Source organism: Blastomyces dermatitidis (assembly GCF_000003525.1).
Source record: "Blastomyces dermatitidis ER-3 genomic scaffold supercont1.8, whole genome shotgun sequence".
In the NCBI taxonomy this organism is placed as follows: domain Eukaryota; kingdom Fungi; phylum Ascomycota; class Eurotiomycetes; order Onygenales; family Ajellomycetaceae; genus Blastomyces; species Blastomyces dermatitidis.
Window position 1 is genome coordinate 1,080,139 of NW_025544781.1, and position 21,819 is coordinate 1,101,957.

The following is a 21,819-nucleotide window of genomic DNA, read 5'->3' on the forward strand; positions in this document are numbered from 1 at the left end:
ATAGAGCAATTTTATTGGAGCAATTTGTACACCTCTGTATTTATTAGGAACCTGAGGTGCTTGGGTTCCGGATTTAATGTATCCCCTGCGGGTTTCGAACCCACACACTCTGGTTTCCCACGCCAAGGCGCTACCGGGTGGCCGCATTAACCATTCGGCCACCGGGGCAACGAGGTCAAGTGGCGCACTTAGCGAGGTCAAGTTTTCTGCTTCCTGTTTTGCCGGGTAATTCGCAGTTCAGGCCTTGCTGAGTCAGTCACAGATGACATGCAGGCAGTGCAGTAAAAATATATATATATATATAAAAATATAAAAAAAAAAAAAAAAAAAAAAAAAAAAAAAAAAAAAAAAAAAAAACTGATAGAGCCTTAACTACTAAACTACTTTTATCACTAAGTTATATACTCAGAGTAATTCTTATCAGAGTCTCTGAAGATTTTCATAATTCTTCATAGATTCTTCAAATTTCTCAACTTTGACTTTCAATTATAAAATTCTTATATATTTTTGAGATTTGTGAATTATTTTAGATTGTTGCTAAAGAGAAGAAAAATAGAAATATATAATTTTTATCTTAAAAAAAAATTAATATTTAATCTAAATATATTTTATTAAAAGTGATTATTTTTTTATAATTATTAAAACTATAAAAAAATAATTATAAAAATGTTAATTTTTCTAAATCTTAAGATAAAATCTGATTTATTTGGGTTAGCTTATTTCCTATTTGAGATTAGCTTAAAAGAGTGAGTGACTAATCATTGGGCGGCGCTCCATTGTCGGGAAGCAAAAAGGTATCTCAAAAATGTATGAAGACTTGTGCATGTGTCCCATTGCCCGCGAGAAACATAACCGCTTCGGCTGGAATATATAAGTTAGTTGATTATATTGACCAGGGGGAATGAGTACCGGTCGAGAGAGTTTAGCTACGAGCATGGCACGTCTCTAGCAATGCCCGTGAGGAGACTCAAAGTACCAAGCAGCAACTCCATCTCCACCCCGTCACCATCACACTCTATTTATTCAGAGTGACAATTGTTTGCTTTAGCGGCGGTGGAAAGGTTCTCTCCCCCTTCCTTACTTTAAAATATCTGGTTAAAACTACTTTCATACAGATCAAATCAAAGTGGGGATGAGCGTCATTAAATCCAGGCCAGTTATAGCAAAAAATGTGGGTTGAAAATCGATCCAACTAAAATGGCTGGTTTCCCCCGGTTTAACTAGACGGCCATTAATGAGGTTTTTGTTCAAAATCCCATGAATTCATCTCATCGTCAACGGTCAGAAAAACCCCCCTCAATGACGTTTGTTTAACCGAGTATGAAGTTGGTAGCATCCTAACTGGAAGTGGACGAGAGAATTTTTGTTCCCCCAAACGACTTACGAGTGCAGTCCCAAGAATAATCAGCTCACATCACCAATGCGTCCAAGTGTGTTCGGCTTTGAAGTTGACGCAGGGGGCAAATGTTATTATTTTGTCTGGACAGAAATTGCTAGCTATGTCGAAGCCTCAATCCCGATTCCCCTACTAGAAAAAAAAAAAAAAAAAAAAAAAAAAACCGAGGCGGAGATTAGTGGTTGTCACCCAACTTGCAAAAGACTAGATGGAGTTTTTTTTTCGCCTCCAGATAAGGCAGGGCAGGATTTTCCCTATAGTATGACATCAATTTCTTCTTTCTTCATTTTTGTGGAGATTGGTTGTTGAAGGAAGAACATTGAATAGTTATCAAATAATGCCGTCAGACAGAGAAGGAGAGGGCAGGATTTCTTGTTTTCTATTCTACGGAGTACACTGATATCTAAGGCTAACGGGCGTTTCTTATTGCATCCCTTCCAATTGGGAAATTTACGTGGAGGAGGCAAGTAGTTATTATTTATTGACATCTATCCCTTGGAACTTGCAATTAATTAATTTGCCAAATAGAAATAGCGACAACACCAATTGCTCTGACGGATAGATTAACAACTCAGCAGTAACTACTCCGTACTCCGTAACTAAAGTAGAAAAATCGGAAGCTCATATAACTATCCTGTGTGAATAAACGAACACACCGCACACGTTTCAGCCTGAAACCACCGAGCGAGGTTTGTCCACAGCCAATAATGGCGCCAAATCACCGATGGATGGGATATTTCTTCGTTTCGCTCGGGGTCATTCTGTGGGGGCGTTGTGCTTGTGTGGTTGGTCGGAGTAACGTAAACTTGGGCGGCCAGACTGCTTGCTTGCTTCGCATCGAGGGTCGAGCCTTGGTTGGGCGGAGGAGAAGAGGGCTTGTGGCAACTTTCAGTTGAGATTTCTTCTTGTCACTTGACTTTTACTTGACTTGCTTGACACTGGTTTGTTTGTCAGAGCTTCATTCGGAATTTGGGAACGGGGGACAGTTTCTTGGTTTCCCCTCCTTTTTTTTTTTTTTTTTTTATGGGCAAGATGCTCCGTTATTGCGGGGCTGGAATGGATCTCCTGTTCCCTCTTTTTAATTTTACCCACCGTCAAAAACGCCACCCGCTGGGTCGTGCTAAAGTCTGGAGAGAGATCGACTTTTAACTTATCCTTGTTCGAGTCATGAATAAACCTGGGACCGAGGTAAATAAACTAAGGCTAGCAAGATGGAAGTTCAGTTCTATGTGTGCCTTTTTCACACAGGTCGTCAGTGAGAAAGAACGTCATGATGTTGCATGGTCACAGAGTCACAGATAGAGGGGGGAGAGAGCGCCTACCAAGTGGCGCTTATCCTGCGCTAGTATTAGGTATTAGGCGTGTGTTTCGTGTGTTTCGTGTGTTTCGTTTAACCAACTCGGGGCCGAGGCATGGCGGCCAAACGCCGGAAACCTTAACCATGGAGCCTGGAACGTTTGCCGTTATTTGCATAGTATTATTATCGACCTCAGAAGGCTTGTTGTACGTATAGTTACATAGTTACATACTGAATTTTTGATTTTTATCAATGAATTTTTTTTATTTTTTTTTTATTATCTTTTCCCATATTTTGATCTCTGTCTTCTTCTGACGATTGTTCACGTTTCCTTTTCCTGCTTTCCCTCTTGAACCTACACACTCGTTAGTTATTACTGCTACAATTAATTATCATTATTATATAACCAGGTCCCTAAATCAGCTAACTAAACTGTTTTTTGCCACCAAAGAAGCCCCCGGGCCCTCCCGCTTCGTTATCACAGTCGCTTCCTGCCCTTCTTCTTCTCTTCTTTATCTGCCAATTGGGTATAGTACATGTCTGTACATCTACATGTACATTACATCTTACATCTGGCGCTCTTTCAATCCTATCCTATCAGAGATCTTCGCACAGCTCGCAGACGACGGCCTGGGGCCAAGAACCGCAGATCAGCGCCTTCCCCGCAAGTTACACGGCGCATCCTGCTAACGCACTTGCTAACGTAGTTACTTACTTGCTAACGCACTTGCATGCTTTAGCGTCTGTGCCGGCATTAGATTAGCCCTGCTTCCAACCGACGTAAGCTTCATCTATTCCCTACAATAATCGTCTTTGTTGTTTCAAGAACCGATGAAGGATCGGCCTAGAATTCGGCAAAAACGCTTTTCCCGGGACAGGTTCCAACTACTGGGCAAGGGCAGCGGCAACCACCAAAACGATGCCACTGACAACATCCCATTGACCAGTGTCCCGAGTCGAGGCCAGAACGGTGCGCGACAGGAGGACTCCAATGCTTCTTCTTCTTCGTATTCCTCCTCCTATATCCCGCCGACAGACCTGCCTGCTGAGAACGACAACAATGACAACGAGAAGAGCGGATTATTCCATCATAGCCCAGGCGGACGCAGGATGCTGTCGTCGCATGGGAAGCAGCTCGAGGCCCCGGAAGATGGCACCATCAACCGCATGGGAGAGCTGTACAATGCGATTCTGAATTACTCAGTCATCACGCGGTATTTTATCTACGTTACGCCCTTGGCGTTACTCATTGCCATCCCCATTGTTGTCGGAGCTACAGTTGCTCAAAATGCAGGAATCGCGGGTGTTCGCATTGTATGGTTCTTTACTTGGGTGGAGATTGTCTGGTTGAGTTTGTGGGTGTCAAAAGTTGTCGCCCATTACATCCCCTATGTGTTTCAATTCCTGTGCGGCATTGTCAGTTCTGGGACGAGGAAGTATGCACTCCTCTTGAAAGCCTTGGAGATACCATTCTCTCTCATTGGCTGGTCACTGACCTCGCTTGTAACTTTTATTCCGGTACGTCTTTCAACCTGTTCCGTCCTATCATTCTGTAGAATGAAAATGGGAGAAGGGGGAGGAAAATAATATATACAACTAACTGTAACAGTTGATGACGCGAAACCCTTCCAATAGAGCTTCCGGTAACACAGGTATCCATCATTGGCAACGTGTGGTCAATAATGTCTTGTTTGCCGCGTTTATCGCGACTTTGATTCTAGCTGTGGAGAAGATTCTGATTCAATTGATATCGATCGGCTACCACCGGAGACAGTTCGATTCCAGAATCAAGGAGTCCAAGCGGAACATTGCCCTCCTTTCTATGCTCTATGAGGCTTCACGAACCCTTTTCCCTGAATATTGTAATGAGTTTGAAGATGAAGACTATGTGATCAACGACTCCATTGTTGGTGGTGTTGGGAAATTTGGCCGTGGCCACAAGCGACGAGGATCCCCTTCGCCGCTCCGTTTGATTCATGGTGTAGGTCGAGTCGGGGACAGAATTACAGCTGCATTCGGCAACGTCGCCCAAGAGATTACTGGGAAACAGGTCTTCAATCCAACTTCTGCCCATTCGATCGTGACCTTAGCGCTCGAGAAACGCAAGTCGACTCAGGCACTTGCACGCCGTCTGTGGATGTCCTTCGTCCTCCAGGGACGAGAGAGCCTTTTATTGGATGATATTATCGAGGTTCTTGGTTCCGGACGTGAAGAAGATGCGAAGGAATGCTTCGCCATGCTAGATCTCGATGGCAATGGTGACGTCAGCCTGGAGGAAATGATACTTACTGTCACCGAGATTGGGAGGATAAAAAAATCGATCAACAACAGCTTGCATGATGTGGATCAGGCAATTCATGTGCTGGATAGCCTTCTGTGTGTTGTTGTCTTCATTATGGTTGTCTTGGTTTTCGGTATGTTGCATGCAGACCACGCAATCCTTGCACTAATTAAACACATGGGAGAACTAACAATTTGAAATAGTTGCTTTTCTCAACACCGGATTTGGAACCACTCTTGCGGCGGGGGCGACTACTCTTCTTTCTTTATCCTTCGTCTTTGCCACGACCGCCCAAGAGGTCCTCGGCAGCACGATTTTTCTTTTCGTAAAGCACGCGATGGACGTAGGAGACAGAGTCGATATCGGGGATCGTCAACTGATTGTAGAACACATCTCTCTCCTTTACACCGTTTTCAGGGGTGTTCGAGATCACAAAACCTTTCAAGCGCCAAACATAGTTCTGAACACACAATGGATTGAGAACGTCACTCGTTCAAAGGCCATGCGCGAGCAGATCACTCTCACGGTGGATTTTGGTACCTCGTTCGCAGATATCCAGCTGCTCAAGGCCGAGATGCAGAAATTCGTCCGTGATAAGGAAAACTGCCGCGATTTCCAGCCAGATGTTGACATCGAGGTCGTCGGCCTTGGCAATATGGATAAGCTCGAGCTCAAAATCGAAATCCGCCATAAATCCAACTGGTCCAATGAGACTGTCCGAGCTGCCCGTCGGTCGAAATTCATGTGTGCATTGGTCCTTGCCATTCGCAAGATTCCCATCTATGGACCTGGCGGTGGAGATGCTGTGCTGGGCGACGTTACTAGGCCGTCATATTCTGTCTCCATATCGCCCGAACAGGCCCAGGCAAGCAAAGACGAGTGGGCTAAGGGTAAAGAGGGGAAACGGATGGTTCCCACAGATGAGATGGACAACTATTTCGCAGGTACCAAGGAGCAGGATGGTTCCGAAGGCACCTCCACCGCAGTGGAAGGCAGGTCTCCCGGTGACGGCAAACCCGTTTACCGGGGCGCTTCAACCCGATCAGTTCCTGCAAAAGACAAGGAAGCTTCTGTCGTCCAGGCACTGCATTCACGTCCACCAGCGATGGACCAAGCACGCATCGACGGATGTGAGATCCCCCGCGACAGCAACACTACCCCCTCCAAGAAGCACAATGGAGCAGGCGCAAGCGACAACGGAAGCGGGACTTCCAAGCCACACCGTGACGGGCCCCCAGTCGCCCGAGGAACATCCACAGGACGACGGACGGGAGTCCCAGCTACGAGATTCGTATCGCCCAAGACACCCATCAATGAAGCCGACGTGCCAACCCACACCGTGCCCCCAACCTCAGCACCCCCATCATTACCAGCAGCGGCAGCAACAGCAGCCAACCCACCGCTAGCGCAACATCCACCGCCCCAACCACCACCAACAACAGCCCTACCATCAACCCCTACACCCGAATACTATGAACTCACCGAACGGGACCGCCACCCGTCCTCCTATTACTCCTCCTCTTCTCCCACCGCCGATAATCCATACCTACCACCCCCATCGCCGCACCCATGCGCATCTCAAATGCAATCGCAGCCACTACAGCCCCCGCCAGCAGTTGCGTATGGAGGTAGTGGCAGCCGTGCTGATAATCTACCTCCACCGATCGCTCCAGGCCCGGGAGGAGGACCGTTACAGCAGCAGCCACCGAGACAGCTTGTGCCACCGCCGGGCGGGAATGCGTTTGCACTGCCGCCGCGGAATGAATACCAGTACTGACACCGGCAGCAACAGCAGTATCAAGAGCAGCCGCCGAGGAGATAGATGATTTATGAATTGAAGAGAAATAGATAAAAATAGGATGATAGATAAAAATAGTTAGGAGTTTTTATTTGATTTATTTTTGATTTATTTTTGATTTATTTATTTTTTTGTTATTTTGGGGGGAATTTACGAAGATGGCTTGTATATACAAAAATATATTAGAGAAGAATTTGGTTTCTAGACCAGTGGCAATGTACGAACATACTATTTGAATGTGACTATGGGTGGGATCTATGGAGGGCAATTGGCGGGGCGGTTGCATGCGTTGTTTTTGGATATTTTGAATTTTTTATCTTCTAACCCATCTACTCCGTACGCTCTTCCCTATATATATAGTTATTATGATTTTTTTATATGTATTAATTATTATCTTGCGTCTTAACGGTTTTATGCCCTCTCTCAAACGTTGCTATATTGAACTAGCCCCGTTAACAAGAAGAGGGATTCGCGATATAATATTCATGCAGATTGTAATAGTTATAGTACAATTACTCGAAAATGCACTCACCCCGTGCTAAAAACAGCTTCAGCCATTCAGTCATAGCATTGCCCAAATGTTTCCATCCAACCATTCGTTTGCAATATCCCGTATATTATTCTATCACATATACATATATGTACTGTATGTACATGTACATACAGAGAGATACTGGGATTACCTAAAAAAAAACCATCTATCGTACAGAAACTATCGCTTTTGATAATATATAGGGGGGGGGAAGTGTTAAAACAAACAAGAACAAGAGAGGAAAGACCAGAATTCCCCCGGAAGTCTATACATGCAGGGGGATACAGCAAATAAAATAATACATGGGAAAAACATAGTAATGCACATGGGTATCTGGGTGTATGGGATATTGCGACTTTCATTAGCCTTTCGTAATGTTATGACCCTGCCATGGGATGGGGAAGATGGCGAAAGGCGTCCTGGGTTGACACGGTGACTGAAGGCTTTTTTAGATGGAGGTTCGAGTAGTAGGTGGAAGCAACGTGGGTTGGTTGCTTTTATTGGGAGGATGGGGCAAAAGTTTTGTGCTAAGAATGGAAGGGGAGGGGAGGGGAGAAATGTGCGCTGTAGCGGAACCTCGTTGACCGCGTTGGCGTACGCGGCGGTCGAAATGCTGGGACTCGTTCTACTGGGGGTTGGAAAGGAGAAGGAGTTGATCGGATACCTCAATGGAGGGGTATCCCGCCCCCGCCCCCGCCCCCCCGGCTACATTCAACAGCCCAAGGCAGACAATGGTTATCCACCCACCCAACGTCAATATATGTCCCCATCTCCCATCTCCATACACGTATATATCACGGGCAGATCACGACATATTATTTATATCTCACTTCGTCTCCTTCCACGGATACGAGACCGGGTCATCCTTCCTGAGCCAAATCTTCGTCCGCCGCTTCGTCGTCACATGTTCCACGAACGCCTCGCGGGTGTACTTGGCTTTAAACTTGCGGATCCAGCGCGGGTCCCAGAGCTCGCTGGCCACGCCTAGGTCCTTACAGCAGCGCATCATGGCGTTGGACTTGCAGCCCTCTGTCGCGGTGGGGATGCCGTCAGGGGAGAAATAGTCTTGTTCGCCGCGCGCGACGGAGACAAGGCTATTGAGAGGAAAAATATTTGTTAGTTTATGTATATTATAGAATGGTTTCTGGAGGAAGGGATATAGAGTAAAAAATGAAGGGGTCTACGAACCGGCCATGCGCAACGAGCGCGTACTCCCTCGTCACAGTCTTGGCTGTGACGATACTCTCACCCCGCGGTGCAAGCCCCCAGCCGCCCGGCCCAAACGCTTTATTCAATATACGCCGATATTTAATCTCGGGGAGGTAGACAATACCATCTGGCTTTATCTCGACGTCTTCTGGGTTTACCTCTTGGAGGAGGACTGCGGCTGCTTCCTTTGAGAAGGGCTCGGCACTGAGCCCGTGGAATGAGCGCGTCCAGTCGACATGGTCTTTGCTGTTGTTGTTGTTTTCGGTGGAGTTTGAGATGCCAAGGTCTTTGGGCTTATCGTCTAGGCCCGTCTTGCTGAGATTTTGGACGGTGGTTGTTGTTGGTGTCGGTTTTGAAGGGGTGGTGGTACTGGAGTTTGAGTTCGACGAAGAGCTGGGGGAGGGAGACGAGGAAACGGGTGGTTTTGCAGGAGTAGTGGTCGGGGCAGGAGAGACAGGTTTAGAGGCCGCAGATGTTTTAGATGCTGTGTATTGCGACTGGCGATATGTTGATGAGCTGGTTATGGAGCGGAGAGGAATGTAGGCGAGCTGAGCTCTGGACGAGACGGAGAGTCCTGCTTTCCGCGGTGAGTGGAGAAATTCTGCAGTCCGACTGACTGTGCGGAGTGCACGAGATGCCATTATAAGGGATGAGCTGGCTGGATACGTAAATGCCAGTCAGTCAGGTTAGATAGTGAGTGGTTGTGGTGTTGAAGCTGTGAGGGTTGTGTCTCGTCGATTGCTGCGGATGTTTTTTTGGAGCTTGGAGGTGGAAGCTAGATCCCGTGACATAGAGATAAATATTTAAATATTTATTAAAAGCGTTAAATATTTAGATTTCTATGAGAGAAAACATCAATTGAAAGACGGGGAAACCAGAATATAATAGTAATATACATAGAGAGATAATACACAGAGTGGGGGATTTCCTTTTACACAGATCCAATTACGCCTATCCTTTCCCTCCAGTCAAGAGTCTTTTGACTCCGTTCGCTGCTCATTGCCATGGCGTTTCCAGCATTCCCGGAACGCCTCCATCTGTAGATTGAAACAGGACTAAGTCAGTATTTATATAGCCTTCTAATGTACTCAGCATGCATGTGTTACGAGATACAGTGGATGTACTGGAGTTTAAGCTGGGGCGCATAAATAATAGCCTGGCGGGGTTGAGAAAGCGCTCGGCGGCCAAAAAGCCTTGGACGTACTTCTTTTTTACATGCTCGCCAGTCTCTCTTCTCGTAGTAGCAATCGTTCATCTTCAGCTGCTCCGCTGTTGTCCCCAATGGCCTCTCGTTAGCATCACCCCTTGCCGTCTTTAAAAAGGGTCGCCGTCTTACCTGCGCATCCGGTGCTGAAGATCCGCTTGTCCCTACAGAATTGGATTGGAGCGTTAGCCGACCAGTCCAAAGCGGAGACCTTGTTCCCTGGCCCCAGGAGACGGAGAAGAGAGGGTTCATACCATTCATCAGGTTCATCATCGTCCACTGTCTGCGTTACCGGCGGATTGTTCTCTGATTTGGACATTGCGAGGAAGTTTCTTTTGCTGTGGTTTGGAGAGAAGTAAAGACTGTGGAGGTTCTGTGGCCGGAGATCGATATAAAACAAATTGATTCGTACTTAGAACAATTTCCCCACCACGCGGAGGAACCATCTACTTCACTACTACAAAATGGCCACCAACCCCGTCCTCCTTTCCAAAAGGTTGAACGTGCTGGTCTACTCCGGTGCGCAAACCTACTCTGATTGGAAAGGCAATATTCTGACCCCCGCTGCTCCAGGAAATGGAACTACTGTCGATGCCGTCCGCCACTGTCTCTACTCTCTCCGCCGGCTCCTGTCTGCGAACTACGCCGTGATCCCCGTCACGGGGGAGATGATCGTCAACGAGCCTTGGACTGCTTCCTGCGCGCTGCTGGTAATGCCCGGTGGCGCGGACCTGCCGTATTGTCGGACTCTCAACGGAGAAGGTAACCAGAGAATTGGTCAATTCGTCCAGCGGGGTGGGGCATACCTGGGGTTTTGCGCTGGCGGTTACTTTGCCAGCAAACGATGTGAATTCGAGGTCGGGAACAAGAAACTGGAAGTTGTCGGTGACAGGGAGCTGGCCTTCTTTCCCGGGACCTGTCGAGGGTGCGCTTTTCCCGGATTTGTTTACGATAGTGAGTATGGTGCTCGAGCCGCGGAGCTCAAGATATCAAAATCTGCACCGGCGTTTGGGTCTGTGCCGGAGGTCTTCAAGGCTTATTATAATGGCGGGGGCGTTTTTGTTGATGCGCCTAAATACGCGGACCAGGGTGTAGAGGTTCTTGCAAGTTACACAGAAGATCTCAGCGTGGATTCCGGAGAGGGCTCCGCTGCGATTGTCTACTGTAAGGTGGGCGAGGGGGCAGCAATTCTAACTGGGGCTCATCCCGAGTTTGTATTCCCTGCAAAGCCGATTGATAGCTGGGTACTGACGAAGTCCAGGTTTGCTGCTTCCAATCTCGACAGGAAGGCAGATGGCCCCGAATATGATAAAGTCGTCGATGCCTTGGCTGCAGACGATGAAGCGAGGGTGGAGTTTTTGAAGGCTTGTTTGACGAAGTTGGGCCTTCAGGTTACCCAAGACTCAGCCCCTGTGCCATCGTTATCCAGACTGCATCTCTCCTCTCTGAGTCCTCAGGGGGTTGTTGGGCTGCTCTCTGCCCTTCGAGATATCATTACCGTGACTGATGGAGAGGAGTATATCAAAGATGATGCGGACACTTTTCATCTCGAGAAACCATCGTCCATGGGCATGAGAGACCTAGCTGAATCCCTACCTGCAGAAACTGCGAAAACTGATCAAGGAGACGATTCTGACAAAGTTGTCGATAATAATTCTATTATTAAAGAAGTAGTTGTCCATGACGACATTCCGTCGTCTAAGGCTACCCCTTGCTTCAACCACCACGCATTCTACGGAAATCTCAAAGAGTACCGCGCACAGTCGAAAGAGCATATTCACGAATTCGGCTCAAATATATTGTACGGAGAGGTCGTCACGAGCACAAGTACCCTCCTAGAGAAGTATGGACTTCACAGCCCGCCCTGATTTTCGCTCTCCTTCTAAAAGGCAATGTCCGCCTGCTTACACAAACTATAGGAACACCCAACTACTACGGAGACTCCCACATGGGTTCGTGGCTACTGCAACAGTCCAAGTGGCCGGAAGGGGCCGCGGGTCTAACGTCTGGGTCTCGCCATCCGGTCAACTAATGTTTTCAGCTGTCGTCAAACATGCCGTTGAGAAAATGGCACGTGCTCCCGTGGTGTTTATACAGTATATCGCCGCCATCGCTATCGCCCAGGCCATCAAGAGCTATGATAACGGATACGAAAATATGCCAATAAAGCTGAAATGGCCAAATGATATCTGTAAACATGGCCTCTCCCGCCCCTCCCCTTTCCAATGCTCTCCGTTAATAACCATCTAATCCAATCCCCATTTAACTCCACAGACGCTCTGGACCCTACCCAACCTGACTCCAAATCCTACACAAAAATAACCGGCATCCTCGTAAACGCCCACTACTCCTCCGCAGAGTACATCGCCGTCGTCGGCATCGGCATAAACGCCCTAAACCCTTCCCCGACCACCTCCCTAAACGCCCTCCTATCCGCTCTCGAGCAAAAATCACCCACCAATAAAAAGCTACCGCCACTTACCCTCGAGAAACTCCTCGCCCGCATCCTCACCACCTTCGAGTCCTTGTATACCCGATTCCTGCGCACGGGCTTCGATCAGTATTTCTTCGACTCGTACTACGCAGACTGGCTGCATATGGATCAGATCGTCACCCTGGAGGCGGAAGGTGGGGTGCGTGCGCGTATCAAGGGAATTACGGGTGATTATGGCTTACTTGTGGCGGAGGAGTTGGGGTGGGAGGACCGCCCCACGGGAAAGATGTGGGAGTTGCAGAGTGATAGTAACAGTTTTGATTTCTTCAAAGGGTTGATTAAGAGGAAGGTTTGAGTTGGGTTGGAGGTAATATGGGGGGATGTGAATAGGATATGGGAATGAGCTATCCTTGTACTGCAGACGGACGTGGTGGATGAGCCTCGGTGCGATTCAGGTAAATGAATGCCGTGATACAACCACTTATGTAGTTACGTGATGCTTTGAGGGATTTTTCATGTTAACCCCCTGTAGCGAGATGTTGATCGTTGCGGTTCTAGATGTAGAGATACATATTATACTCTCTGTTCCTCGTAAAAAATGCCTTTCGTCGGATTTTTATTCCTTTATCGCCCCCTTAACATAGGGGAATATATATATGATGTATTGACAAAGTGTATTTTTTCTTAAAAGCTCAAAAGTCTCTCGTATCAATTGACCCATCGCCCTCTTCTCTTTTCCCCATCTACGTGTGTTCCCTCGAAAAATACTAGAAGATGAACCAATAATGAAAACTGCCCCAAAAAACCAAAAGTGAAATCTTGAACAGGTTTGGAAATCAAAATAAAAAGAATCAAAAAAATAGGAAGTGATGAGTTGAAATGGAAAAAAGTGAAATATCTTTATTGGTTTTGTTCATTTGTAACATTATCCATCAACAACTAGGCAGAGTAAGGGAGATTATATGTATAGACAATATACAATATACAATATACAATATATGACAGGAATACCTCTTTTACCCCTTTTCATCTGGCAAGTCTCCTGGCAATTCACGTTCTTTGAAAATGTATACACCACGTATTGTTCGCGTTTGCGTTTATGATGGAGAAAAGGGGTAGTAGAGAGAGAGATGTAGAGGATCTTGCTTCCTTCGCCTGTTTTTTTTTTTCCCTTTCTTTCTCTTTGTAACGGGTAAATATCGATTGTCTCTTTCTGGTAAATGTATTGTTAGATGGTGTATGGTATAGGTATGCTGTGTAGCGTTTTCTCGCGAAATAGAAAGGGCAAAATTGAAGTGATGTCTCGCTGGGTGAGCCTAGGCCCTTTATTTCCCGCTTCCTTTTGGGAATAGGTCTTATTAGGGTGAAAGAAAGCGGGGGCCAGAGGAGGGGTGAGTTGTGGTGCTTGTAGGGGGCAAAGAGATGAGAAAATGTTGCTGAAAAGGGGTGACCTGATATTAGCCATGCAGGTGTGATTGGGAATGATAAAATTCTGCTGGTGAGCTTTTTTCTTCGTGGGCTTCCATACCTTTCCTACATACGGAGTAGTAATATTGGATTTTTATTTCATAGCAAACCAACCAAAGGCAAAAAGTTCATCGTACACTCTCCTCGTAGCTCAATGGGTACACGAATCAATGGACAGAATAGATCACTTAGGTTTATTCAAATCCGATTTTCTTTTTTTTAAGGGCAGGGATTTACTCCTCAACAGTAAACTCGAAGGATCTATCCCCCTTTCCAATGGGAATCTGCTCTGCCTGGTCGTTATACAGCGTCCGCTCAAAATACTTCACCCGCCCAGATTCATGCACAAGAACAACCGTCTGTGTCTGCGTCCCATACAAACCCTTCATATACGCATGATGATCCATCGGCCCATTAGCCACCACGTCAACCTTCTCCCGCAGCTTCGATGCACACACTTGGTCGACGGTATGTTTAATCTCGGCATCGTCCCCAATAACTGGGATGAAGATACTCTCGCGCAGCAGATTGATATACGTCTCTAAATTCCCCCCCTCGCGCAATCTCGGTAGCGTATCCCTACTCAGCAACCCCAGCAATCGCTGCACAAACGCATCTTCGCCCTCGTCCAGTTTCACAGAGGTATCAATCGCCTCCTTTAGAAGCCTCTCCCCATCCACAATCTTCCGCCACGACCGGTCTCCAAATGCCGTATTGCTCAGCCCGACCGTCTGCCCCTTTTCAGTTGCTATCCACTCAATACCATCCGCTGCCGAGACGCGGTTGGACACAACAGCCAAGGGGCCCCGTACGTTGCCGCAGGCCAGACTGAAGCCGCCAGCCAGCTGGGCTTCGCCGCTTGAAACCAGCTCCTCGGCATACTCCTTGGCGCTTATTGTACTGTCTGGAGGCAATTCGAGGAATGAGTTGACGATGGAGCCTCTGCTACGCACGCCCACTACTTGCTTATCGGGGTCTTCGCGGTAGTTTGTCAGCACCGCGATGCGGCCTTGCTGTGTGACACCTAGCCAGGTTCCGTGGACTTCTCGTGCTAGGTCTCGAGAACCTAGGACATGGGATTTGCCGTCGGGCCACCAGCTTGCGGGGGCTGTCGGGCGGTGGAGGAATTCCTAGTTGATGTTAGTATGGTATAGATATAAGATATCATTAGAGACATTTGGGACAGTCTGGGTAAGCGTGATGAGTATAGGAATTGGGAGGGTTTATCAAGGGAGATCTTATACATACATCCCGATTATCGATTAGAATTAGTGGGTAGGAGGGGTGAGCGGTTGAAACGAGAGCTATGCACATTGTTGGGAGTCGAAACCGGGGAAGAACGTAGTGCGTCGAAATGAGTTTCCCTAAAAGGGTTCTTGCGGTTTTTTTCCTTTTCCCTCTCTTTTCTGTCTAGATGTCTATTTTCTATCGACTGTTAATATACGAGGCAGACAAAATTCTAGCAGATATGGTACAACAAATTGGTCAGAGTTAATATTCCCACATGCCACAAAGGGCCGGTACTTGGTGTGCGCTGGCAGATTTCCTAGAGCCCGCTATTTATAGAGAAGCTTTCTGAGAACAAATGGCACCACTCTAAATCCCGGGCTTAGAGTCAACAAAAGAAAAAAAAGAAAAAAAAGAAAAAAAAACTGACGATAAGCAGCTATGTGTCGTGGAAACAAGTTGTTGCGGAATTGCGCGGTTGCAAGTCGGGCGAGGCGCTCGTGAGTGGCGTTCTCTTGGCTTCTGGGTTGGCCTGCCGAGGTTGAAGGAGTCGCAGAAATGAGTGTTAGGCAGTGGAAGAATACAGCTTGTCAGGAAAGCTATGGAAAAATAGATGGGCCACAGTCTATATTGAAGCCAGGTTGGTTTGTCTATAGTATGCGTTATATGGGCTGGAGAAGGAGGGATGTTGATGCATTCAATGACGTTGGTTATTCTGCTGGTGCCAAGACAATTTATGCCAGGTTTATCTTATCTACCGCATCATGCAACCATCATCAACAGATAAACAGGACATAACTATAGCTATAGCTATGATTATCAAGCCATTAGGCTGGTATAAATGGAAGACTAATAGTAATTTATTTTACTTCCATTTCTGTTTTGACCCATTATCACAACCTAGTTGGGTTTCGCCATTCAGCCATCAACGCCGTAACGAAGATAGGGGATGCAAATGACACCAAGGGAATTACATTCTGAAGGCATCATCAGTACACCGCAGGTGAGAATTTCACGACACACAAGCCTAGTGACAAGTTAGTGCTAATCGACATTTCTCCATCCTTCTTCTGCACTCCCTCGTCCAGCCCTTCTTATTTGAACAAGATTCAACCACTCCGATTCCAGTCAGCGGGATAATCTATTTCCCGAGTCAAAGTATGTTTTCTGCCAGCACGAAATTTGACGACATATATATACCACCCGTGGACGATGGCGACAACCCAAATCGCCAAACTTTGACTTTTAATCTGAGAACGGTGCAGAAGTTTAAATAGAGTACAGTTCTTCCCCATCCGTCGGCCATAGCTACATGTATGTAGCTAGCTTCCTTCAGCTGCGCGCCACGAATTACCTATGATAGTCGAACCCAAATTCCCCATCGAGAACTATCAGATCCTCACATCATCGTGGAATATTTGCAAAGGGTTAGATTTGATGTCATAAAACGTTGGCATAAAAACTCAATCATGCAAAATTTATCATCCGCATAGCGTTTGGAAGATAATATTGTGAGAAAATTCACTTTAGATCAAAGTTGTTGTTATTATTTTTCCCTGGACACTCGTGAGTCCGAAACCAGAGGATTGAAAGGATTGGAAATCCTAATCCTTCAAAATCCACAGGACACGAAAATCGAGAGAGGGCAGACACGGAGCTCCATGAATCGGTCTAGACTGGTTACTGATCCGGGTGTTATGATTAGCAGCCGAAGTCAAGGAGAGGGGAAGGAGGAAATAGTAGGAATCTTGCGAGAGTATATGGCGTTGAGAATTCCATAAAATGATACTTTCTCGCGTGACAAAGGTATCCAGTTCCTGGGGTATTTAGAAGGTAATACGAACAATCCTGTATAACGCTCAATATAACGCTCATCGAAACCGCCGTTAGCAAACTCGATCCAAGATAGAATCCTATATTTAAACTCTAGAAGATTCCCGAGTAATTAACTCTCTAAGAGCGTTAAGTTTCATTCACTGCTGAAATGTATCTCCTCACCTATTGGAACGATGAAGCCAGAGCATACCTGCTCAACGGTATGTTCTAGGTAGGGTAGGCATGGGGTGCACAACCTCGAGAGATCCTTTCCAGGGCAACCTACTAGTAGGCAAAAAGTGTATAAAAATGAAGTCTAGCTTTTTCCGACTGCGAATTAGGCTTTTGTTGCAGTAGTTAATAATTGTCGGCCCATATATTACTGAGAGTTCCGTGGTTGGAGGCGTTGGAAGAGCTTATCCCAGTTGACTAGTTACGTCAGAGCCCTAGTTACAGGATCTGATTAGGGTTAGAGTTGCGCAAACCCTAACCTTCTGCCCGCATAAACATCGTCGACAAGCAAATAAATAATAGCCCGATCTCAACACACATAGTTCCAAGTTAATTTATTTTAACCTCTTTGGGTTTCAACTTGCGGTCACATGTAGGCTATAGATGGCGATTTGGCAGTTCAGACCTCGGTAGTCATGTATACATGATGTACTGTACATGTACATGTACATGTAGGATTCTGGGTGGCTCAAAGGCCTCGATCCCACAATACCACCGCTCTTCCCTGCAGTCACATCACATCAGTAAACGTGTTTATTCTGACCGAGGAACTTGGATTGACGGAGGGGTATTCTATGACTATGCATAATAATCCCGCAAGCGAGCCGATCGTTGGACTGGATTGAGTTCGCGGTCTGGGAAGTTTCTGAAGCTACGCCGCTATGCTACGGAGAGTTCAGGAGCTAAGCAGCACTAAACGCATGGAACCCTGCTACTGTCAAGTACTGCGGGGGCTTGCCACCAGTTTGCCAGGGCTAGAAAACTGATCTCGGCCTCTGGTTGGCTGCGGCATTATCAATCTCCCATCAGATACGCCGAAAAGGCCTAGCCGCATCTGATAAAAATTTCTCCCCCCTCCCAAGCTCCCTGCTGTAGAAGGAAGATGCGCGACAAAACCCAGCTGTGCTTAAGGTTGAACTCAAGGCAGGGAAAAAAAGAAAAGAAGAAAGCCTGTTGGATCGCTTCCCAAACACAGGACAATGTTAGGGTTTTACCGGCTTTATCTAGTGCTGTCAGGTCCTGGTTTCCTTTTGATGCGTCGAGGGATCTTTAAAATGCAGCCCCATGCCCGCATCCGAGCCCGGAATTGGCCCTTTGTTTCTTTTCCTCTTCATAAACCGAAGGATTGCTTGCTTACGTCGATCAACTCGCCTATATCTACTTCAGTAAATACTTGGATCTTGTCTATTCAATTACCACCTTGATCGTCTCTACTCAATAACTACCTGGATCGCATCTGCGCAATAACCACCCAGACCTAACCATTCGATAACTACTCGAATCCTATCTATCCAACAGTTGCTTTTAACTGTTATCTGTCTCATTAATTACTTGGACTTTTCACTCCGCGACTCTCCGTTGATTCACCATGGGAGCTGCTGAGGACAGCAAGGAGGCCATGCCTCCGCAGCCGGTGGAGGTCGATATGAAAGAGAAGCACCCTGCAGCTGACCCCGGAAACGCAGGCCAGGATGACCAGTCGCCGGTTCTCCTGGGAGAGAAAAGTCCTGGTGTTGCGCGGATCGAGGTTATTTCTCGTTACTTCACGCTTCCAGATCGTATCATGTTCTTTTTTGGTATATTCCTTCTCGCCTATGCTTATGGCTTGGACGGGACGATTCGTTACACCTATCAGGTTCGTCAACGTCTTTTCCCCACTGGAGAGCATCTGTTGCCAAAAAAAAGAGAAAAATCCAAAGTACTAACTGAATATCACCGCAAAAGCCTTATGCCGTTGCTTCATATGCCGAACATAGCTTGTTAGCAACAGTTAATGTTCTACGAGGCGTCATTGGTGCTGCTGCCCAGGTATGTTCCTTCTTTAGTCAAGCATATAGATACTGTGATACTGATTACTCCATATCTAGCCAACCATCGCAAAAATTGCTGATGTGTTTGGTCGCGCGGAGGTTATCTCTGTTACTATTGTATTCTATATCATTGGTACGTGATATTCTTCACTTTGACGGAAAATGCTTCTACTTGCAGATTTAGCTTACGATAATTATAGGTACCATTGTTGAAGCTTGCGCGACTAATGTGCAATCATTCTGCGCCGGTGCTGTCCTATATCAAGTGAGATAATATGTTCCATGTCACTGCAACTCTTTGTGCCCACTAAAATCTAACCCTGGTTTTTCTTTTTCAAAAAGATTGGATACACTGGCATCATGTTGCTTGTAGAGGTTCTGATTGCCGACACAACATCTCTTCGATCCCGTCTATTTTTCTCTTACATTCCCGCATTACCATTCCTTGTAAGTTTGAACCTTTGATGATTCGTTCTGGGTTCAAAAATATCCACTAACCGGTCCTAGATCAATACGTGGGTGAGCGGAGATGTCACGAATGCTGTTTTGGCCACTACAACTTGGCAATGGGGTATTGGAATGTGGGCAATCATTTACCCAGGTATTTTAACTTCCATCCTTACAATCTACTCTCCGCGCAAAGGGAAAAGTAGGATCAGAAAAGAAAACTAACATAGTTTATAGTTTGCTGCCTGCCCTTGATCATATCTCTATTCATCGTCCATAGAAGAGCAAAGAGAGATGGCGCTCTTGAGAAGTACAAAAGCTCGTATGAGCTTATGGGTGCTCGCCAGCTTTCAAAAGCTCTCTTCTGGCAGTTGGATGTAATCGGCATCATCCTTTTGATTGCCATTTTGGCGCTTATCCTTGTCCCTTTTACTCTTGCCGGTGGAGTAGAGACCCAATGGGCAAAGGCCAAGGTGATCGCACCACTTGTCGTTGGGTTTTGTTGCATTCCTGCCTTCATTCTCTGGGAAAAGAATTGCAAACATCCCATGCTTCCATTTAAAGTAAGCCCTCACACCATTTATATTCGATATTTGCCGTCTTCTTTAAGTACTAACACAGCTTTGCTCCCAGCTTCTGAAAGACCGCGCGGTCTGGGCTGCTCTTGGACTTGCAATGATGCTTAACACCGGTAAGGACCACTCAAGTTCTCTGAAAGATTCTGGAGCCTAGGCTAATCTTCCATCCTTTTTTACTTTACCATTCCACAGCATGGTATCTTCAGGGAGACTTCCTGTTTACGGTGTTAATTGTTGCCTTTGACGAGTCAATCAAAAGTGCCACCCGTATCACGTCCCTGTACAGCTTTGCATCTGTCATCACAGGTTGTATCGCCGGCCTACTTGTCATGAAGATTCGCCGGCTTAAGGCCCTTATCATCTCCGGAACACTTCTTTTCATCGTGGCATTCGGTCTCCTCATTTACTTCCGTGGAGGAACGAGCGGAGCTAATCAGTCCGGGATTATTGGTGCTCAGGTCTTGCTCGGTATTGGTAAGTCCAACTCACAGCTCAATTCAACCCCAAAACACCCCCCACCAGATTTAATATTGACAATGCTAATCTCCTATTCAAAGCTGGGGGTTTATTTCCCTATTCCGCCCAAGCAAGTATCCAAGCTGCAACGAAACATGAACGTAAGTACCCCCTCTCTTCCTCAGTCCGTGACAACAAACAACAACCACAATCAAAAGGCACCCTTGTTACAAATCCAACTAACCCTTCACATAGACGTGGCCGTTATCACCGGCTTGTACCTCGCAAGCTACAACATCGGCAGCGCAGTCGGCAACGCTATCTCTGGCGCAATCTGGAACCAAGTGCTTCCGGGCACTATCAAGGACCGAGTCGGTGACATTATTGACGCGGGCACGATATACGGCAACCCGTTTGGATTTGCTTCGGAATATCCCGTTGGCACGCCAGTCCGCGATGGCGTTATTGATGCCTATCGTCATGTCCAAAGGCTGCTGTGCATTACTGGTATTTGCCTCAGTGTGCTGTTGGTCGTCTTTGCCGTATTGCTCCGTGACCCCGTTCTGGGAAAGACTCAGAGTCTTGAGGATGCGGAGAAGCTATCGATCTCGTCGGCTGAGGAAGAGAGTTCGAGATGATTGTGTGAGGGTTTATTTGTTTTATTCTTTTGGTTTTCTTTTTTCTATTTTCTTTTTCTCTTTTTTCAAGATCCCCGGTTAAAAGCCTTACTCCCTTCATATTGTTTGTTTTTGTTTGTTTTCAACGATGCCCCTTTTGATGTTTATTTATAGATACTGTCCATGGAAGAGGATGTATATTGATTTATTGAGTTCAAACGGCTTCGGATGGTTTTGGGTACAGGTTTTGGGTGGTTTCCAGTGCTTTTCCAAATGGTTTCCTGTTTATATACGATTCCCGAGTTCTAGATGATTCCCTATGTTTTCTGATATGATATAACTCTAATATTAATGTCTTATTTTTTTTATTTTTTTTTATAATGATATCCAGTCCTCACAAAGCAAATATTTTGCAGGCCCCTATGAAACTCGGATTTCAGTCATAAGCGGCGAGTTATATTCTTATCATTATATCCTTACTAGCATTCAGCACCTAGTCAAGGTGAATGAGTGGCATATAAAATATAGAGAGTAGTTCGTTCCGTGACATGAAACTTCCATACTATATAGTAGTAACTAGCCATGGCCAATTTGAGTGTCAGTGCGACCCCAAGGATAACAAGGCAAGTACCTACATTAATGCGGTATTGTATAGATAGATATAGCTATGACAGGCTATACAAATCGTTCTCAGCTACCAAGCAAGGCCCAGCCCTAAGTTAATAGCCGAGGCCAAACGGGAAGTCTCCCGACCGACTGGGCCAAGCGCTAGACTAACCTAATTCAACCCCCAAGCAAACCCTATGACGACAAGCAACTAACTATAACGGTTCAACTTCCACCCCCCCCCCCCAAAAAGCCCCAGCCCCCCCCAGCCAGATCCATCCCCCGCTGCCCATCACATCACACATTCCCTCGCTGCCAGCGATTATTACTCGCGATAGTTCTGGAGAAACAGGGTGGTTAAGGGACACATCCGGTGATCTAGCAGCTGTCTTTGCAGCGGGTCTCGATTATTA

At 46.5% G+C, this 21,819-nt stretch overlaps 6 protein-coding genes across 11 annotated transcripts; 3 read left to right on the plus strand and 3 right to left on the minus strand.

Annotated features, from left to right (window-relative positions):
* Positions 1–2,967: 2,967 nt before the first annotated feature.
* Positions 2,968–7,420, plus strand: BDCG_07151. 2 transcript variants are annotated; one of them, XM_045422924.1, is made up of 4 exons: positions 2,968–3,473; positions 3,641–4,211; positions 4,303–5,107; positions 5,178–7,420. In XM_045422924.1, the coding sequence occupies exons 2-4, from the start codon at positions 3,804–3,806 to the stop codon at positions 6,749–6,751; spliced, it is 2,787 nt and encodes a 928-aa protein (XP_045282011.1). In that variant the 5' UTR covers positions 2,968–3,473; positions 3,641–3,803; the 3' UTR covers positions 6,752–7,420. The 2 variants fall into 2 exon arrangements, with proteins under 2 accessions (XP_045282011.1, XP_045282010.1); XM_045422923.1 differs by having other exon boundaries at positions 2,968–4,211.
* BDCG_07152 (mitochondrial genome maintenance protein MGM101) lies at positions 7,097–9,257 on the minus strand. The gene is made up of 2 exons (XM_045422925.1): positions 8,493–9,257; positions 7,097–8,398 (listed from the first exon to the last, which is right to left on the minus strand). The coding sequence occupies exons 1-2, from the start codon at positions 9,152–9,154 to the stop codon at positions 8,131–8,133; spliced, it is 930 nt and encodes a 309-aa protein (XP_045278447.1). The 5' UTR covers positions 9,155–9,257; the 3' UTR covers positions 7,097–8,130.
* A 91-nt stretch (positions 9,258–9,348) lies between these two features.
* On the plus strand, positions 9,349–12,944 carry BDCG_07154 (biotin holocarboxylase synthetase/biotin-protein ligase). The gene is made up of 4 exons (XM_045422927.1): positions 9,349–10,927; positions 10,979–11,560; positions 11,637–11,908; positions 11,992–12,944. Exons 1-4 carry the CDS (start codon positions 10,182–10,184, stop codon positions 12,504–12,506), a joined length of 2,115 nt encoding a protein of 704 aa, XP_045278449.1. The 5' UTR covers positions 9,349–10,181; the 3' UTR covers positions 12,507–12,944.
* BDCG_07153 (uncharacterized protein) lies at positions 9,812–10,036 on the minus strand (the record flags this gene model as incomplete). The annotated part of the gene is made up of 1 exon (XM_045422926.1): positions 9,812–10,036. One exon carries the CDS (start codon positions 10,034–10,036, stop codon positions 9,812–9,814), a length of 225 nt encoding a protein of 74 aa, XP_045278448.1.
* Positions 12,735–17,030, minus strand: BDCG_07155. Of its 5 annotated transcripts, none has more exons than XM_045422929.1 (5): positions 16,844–17,030; positions 15,276–16,693; positions 14,867–15,043; positions 13,680–14,748; positions 12,735–13,364 (listed from the first exon to the last, which is right to left on the minus strand). In XM_045422929.1, the coding sequence occupies exons 3-4, from the start codon at positions 14,930–14,932 to the stop codon at positions 13,852–13,854; spliced, it is 963 nt and encodes a 320-aa protein (XP_045282013.1). In that variant the 5' UTR covers positions 14,933–15,043; positions 15,276–16,693; positions 16,844–17,030; the 3' UTR covers positions 12,735–13,364; positions 13,680–13,851. The 5 variants fall into 5 exon arrangements, with proteins under 5 accessions (XP_045282013.1, XP_045282014.1, XP_045282015.1 ...); XM_045422931.1 differs by having other exon boundaries at positions 14,867–15,036; positions 16,844–17,008; XM_045422928.1 differs by having other exon boundaries at positions 12,745–14,748; positions 15,276–16,528; positions 16,690–16,693; positions 16,844–16,963.
* Positions 17,031–17,224: 194 nt separating this feature from the next.
* Positions 17,225–21,402, plus strand: BDCG_07156 (MFS transporter, SIT family, siderophore-iron:H+ symporter). The gene is made up of 11 exons (XM_045422933.1): positions 17,225–18,527; positions 18,617–18,700; positions 18,760–18,835; positions 18,903–18,967; positions 19,045–19,149; positions 19,210–19,303; positions 19,387–19,712; positions 19,783–19,840; positions 19,920–20,201; positions 20,285–20,344; positions 20,439–21,402. The coding sequence occupies exons 1-11, from the start codon at positions 18,261–18,263 to the stop codon at positions 20,819–20,821; spliced, it is 1,800 nt and encodes a 599-aa protein (XP_045278451.1). The 5' UTR covers positions 17,225–18,260; the 3' UTR covers positions 20,822–21,402.
* Positions 21,403–21,819: the final 417 nt, after the last annotated feature.

Bases quoted from the DNA above. Each gene is read 5' to 3' on its own strand.
- BDCG_07151 (XM_045422923.1), top strand. From the start codon at position 3,525: ATGAAGGATCGGCCTAGAATTCGGCAAAAACGCTTTTCCCGGGACAGG. The intron at 4,212-4,302 runs GTACGTCTTTCA...TAACTGTAACAG, and splicing joins CGCTTGTAACTTTTATTCCG to TTGATGACGCGAAACCCTTC. The intron at 5,108-5,177 runs GTATGTTGCATG...AATTTGAAATAG, and splicing joins TATGGTTGTCTTGGTTTTCG to TTGCTTTTCTCAACACCGGA.
- BDCG_07152 (XM_045422925.1), bottom strand. From the start codon at position 9,154: ATGGCATCTCGTGCACTCCGCACAGTCAGTCGGACTGCAGAATTTCTC. The intron at 8,399-8,492 runs GTTCGTAGACCC...TCCTCTCAATAG, and splicing joins GCGCTCGTTGCGCATGGCCG to CCTTGTCTCCGTCGCGCGCG.
- BDCG_07154 (XM_045422927.1), top strand. From the start codon at position 10,182: ATGGCCACCAACCCCGTCCTCCTTTCCAAAAGGTTGAACGTGCTGGTC. The intron at 11,561-11,636 runs GTATGGACTTCA...CACAAACTATAG, and splicing joins ACAAGTACCCTCCTAGAGAA to GAACACCCAACTACTACGGA. The intron at 11,909-11,991 runs GTAAACATGGCC...TTAACTCCACAG, and splicing joins GAAATGGCCAAATGATATCT to ACGCTCTGGACCCTACCCAA.
- BDCG_07155 (XM_045422929.1), bottom strand. From the start codon at position 14,932: ATGTGCATAGCTCTCGTTTCAACCGCTCACCCCTCCTACCCACTAATT. The intron at 14,749-14,866 runs GTATGTATAAGA...AACATCAACTAG, and splicing joins TTCTAATCGATAATCGGGAT to GAATTCCTCCACCGCCCGAC.
- BDCG_07156 (XM_045422933.1), top strand. From the start codon at position 18,261: ATGGGAGCTGCTGAGGACAGCAAGGAGGCCATGCCTCCGCAGCCGGTG. The intron at 18,968-19,044 runs GTGAGATAATAT...TTTTTCAAAAAG, and splicing joins CCGGTGCTGTCCTATATCAA to ATTGGATACACTGGCATCAT. The intron at 20,202-20,284 runs GTAAGTCCAACT...TCCTATTCAAAG, and splicing joins TCAGGTCTTGCTCGGTATTG to CTGGGGGTTTATTTCCCTAT.